General features: G+C 37.0%; 1 protein-coding gene across 1 annotated transcript in view; it reads right to left on the bottom strand. All coding sequences in view use genetic code 11, as the record gives it.

Moving 5' to 3' along the window:
• Positions 1–1,892, bottom strand: part of EGR_01198 (KN motif and ankyrin repeat domain-containing protein) — a gene marked incomplete at both ends in the record, with an annotated part of 24,174 nt that extends 22,282 nt beyond the window's left edge. Inside the window, 9 exons of the mRNA XM_024490447.1 lie at positions 9–38; positions 118–165; positions 471–554; positions 642–674; positions 750–815; positions 955–1,086; positions 1,160–1,228; positions 1,438–1,524; positions 1,790–1,892. Of these exons, the coding sequence (XP_024355266.1) occupies positions 9–38; positions 118–165; positions 471–554; positions 642–674; positions 750–815; positions 955–1,086; positions 1,160–1,228; positions 1,438–1,524; positions 1,790–1,892 (652 nt within the window). The remainder of the gene's footprint in view (positions 1–8; positions 39–117; positions 166–470; positions 555–641; positions 675–749; positions 816–954; positions 1,087–1,159; positions 1,229–1,437; positions 1,525–1,789) is intronic.
• Between the last annotated feature and the right edge of the window lie 816 nt (positions 1,893–2,708).

Raw genomic sequence — 2,708 nt, 5'->3', positions numbered from 1 at the left:
TCACTCACATCCATAAGGCACCATCACAATTTTTGGGACTGAAATGGGGAGAATGGCTTTGTTATGTCATCATAAATTGCAGCATTTTAAAGGTTATGTTTTTAGTATTAAATTTACCCATTTGGTTCTGCATTTTGCAGATTTTTTTCAGGCAGCATTCTCCACCTATTGGTATAATTATTAATGATTAAAACATATATGGCCAGCAAAGCTTGAAAATGGAATGCCTTTTTATCAACTTTAACTTACGTGACTTATTAGGATCTAAAACAAATCCAATTGTGAAAAACGTAGTTATTATTACAGTTAATAGGCAAAACGTGGAACTTTTTCTTTTCTATTCTTTGATCTTAATTACGCCAGATGGATGACTGCTCTTAATTAACAGATAAATGGAGTTGACAATTACCCTATCCCCTTATTCCTCAATCGGTTGAGAGCATTCAAAGCGTACAAATTTCACAACTCACCGCCACTGTAATACTCCATATCACAATAGCTATTGCACTTGCACCGTGGCTCCATGTCCATCCCGTAGCCCCTACCACTGCTAACTATTTGTGCAAAAATAGGGTAATTCCATCATAATCAAATGAAATAAGCGCATTTGTATTACCTGATTCAATCAATTTTAAGCTTACCATTTAACTGGACGTTCGATTGACACGAGGCCTCTGAAAAGGAGATTGGGATGTGTGCTTGTAATGCTTTTTGAGGAGGGAAATATCTTCTAGCAAAGCAGTACTTACGTTGGCATACGCCTTTTCGAAGTTTTGGCCAGGCAAATTTTTTCTTCCGTTGATTGGAAACTATGACTAAAAGTTGAAGTCAAATTACTTACTCCACTTTCTTCTTAAATCTATCTGATAATTAAAATCAGACAAATAAAGCATATACGTTTATACTCTGTTAGAAAATCTACATAGGTTCAACCAATGAGAATGCAACGCCTACCGGTGTCCGAATTCGGTGGGCCAAATGTTAGCTGCGGTACTAAATAATGTGCATTATGGATATCGGTTTCCATGGCTGTATGCGGGTTGATTGCAGATTGGGTTCCCACATTTGGAGGTGCATTATTGAATTCTGTGGAAAAAGCAACGATCACAATGAGTCCGGTCCCCGAAGAAAAGGTCAAAGAGAAAGGGCTAGAACATACTTGGCATTTGGTTGATAAGCTCGATGAGTTGATTTAGCTTGTCACCATCAATCGACTCATTAGTTGGAGCTGGAATCGTATAAAATGTTGCTTTTATCCATAAATTTTTAGTTTTAGAGGAAATAAACTCGTTTCAAGGATTGTATTATGCTCTCTTAGGGGTATTTCAAAGTTATTTGAGTAGGAAAAAATCATAGTTTCAATATTAATTCTCGCTGCTAATTTTTTTATGGGTTATTTTAACAACGGAGCATAGTGCGAATTACTACGTTTCTCACCTTTTCCTGAAGCCATTTCATTCGAGTAATCCTTTTTCGGCATGGGAGGATAAATTGCGGATGGACGGCCGCCCCCAGATCCATTATCTACAGGAATGAGAATAAGCCATTCTTTAATTTCAAACAGTTTATAATCATTTTCCACTCCAATCGTAAAGATTCTGGTCAGTCCCTGCTTACATTATTCTACTACTCTGATTTACTTATTATTATAGACAGATCTAGGTATAAAGCTCAGAACAATTAAAAAGGGAATAAAGTTTGTAAATTGGGGAATGATTGGATCTGATCGCATACGGGAGCATTAAGAATTATTTCACTTTCCAGTTTTATGAAAGTGGTGGTTACTTACTGTCACCATTTGTATTTCCTTGCTGAAGGTTGTAGCTATAATCCCTTGGTGGCATTTCACGGTAGCCAGGCGAGGCAGGGTTGGAATAGGAACCTGAAACCATTTTAAAAACAGTGTATCTGATATAATTTCTTCTGCTCTGACCAGTTAGGTAACTTTCCAGTCATTCACATACCACTCTTATTTACAATAGATATCGGTTTGGAGTTACCAAATGAGTCTACTTGCCTTTAAACAAGGGATTTTCTGTCAATTTTCCAAATCTCGTTGAATTAATTATCCACTTTAGGCACTATACATAGTGGCTAGACTTATTACCATAATAATATAAGATATAGGCTGGAGCATGCTGATTTAATCGTCTGTGAAGTATAAAGGAAATTTACCATATTTTCCTTGGTTCTTGCGTGGTATTTCGACTGAGGAATCCCTCTCTGGCATTTCATGGTAGTTATGGCCATAGAAAGCGTTTCCCATTCCGGAGTCTGAAAAAAACAGTCAAGAGGATTTTTGGGGGCATGATTGAATAACACATTACATTCAAAATTCGCAAACTTACCATTTTCAAAGGTTGTTTGATCCATTTCTGTACTTTCGATAATTTCGTGGAAGATGATGAAACTCAAGGTCTGATTATTTCCTTACCGGCATATTCTCGCCCTTTATATACGCCTACTAGGAGGAAGTACAGTTTTAAAGTACCTCTTGCCGCTATTTCCCTTTGTCTCACTAAGCCCCCATTTTGGATAGAAAGTGACTAATAGTCCGCTTGAGGACAATGACAATCGAAAGTTCGACACCACAATCCGAAAGAATAAGAAGTCAGAAGCTTTTGAGGCAATAAGTACATATTTTAGGAAAGATGTGTCATCAAAACCTCAAGTAGCTTGAAAAATTCGGTTCAATAAGTATTTCAGTT

This window comes from Echinococcus granulosus (genome assembly GCF_000524195.1).
Source record: "Echinococcus granulosus chromosome Unknown EG_S00004, whole genome shotgun sequence".
Taxonomy (NCBI): domain Eukaryota; kingdom Metazoa; phylum Platyhelminthes; class Cestoda; order Cyclophyllidea; family Taeniidae; genus Echinococcus; species Echinococcus granulosus.
The sequence above is the reverse complement of the archived record's forward strand: the minus strand, read 5'-3'. Positions and strand labels throughout refer to the sequence as shown.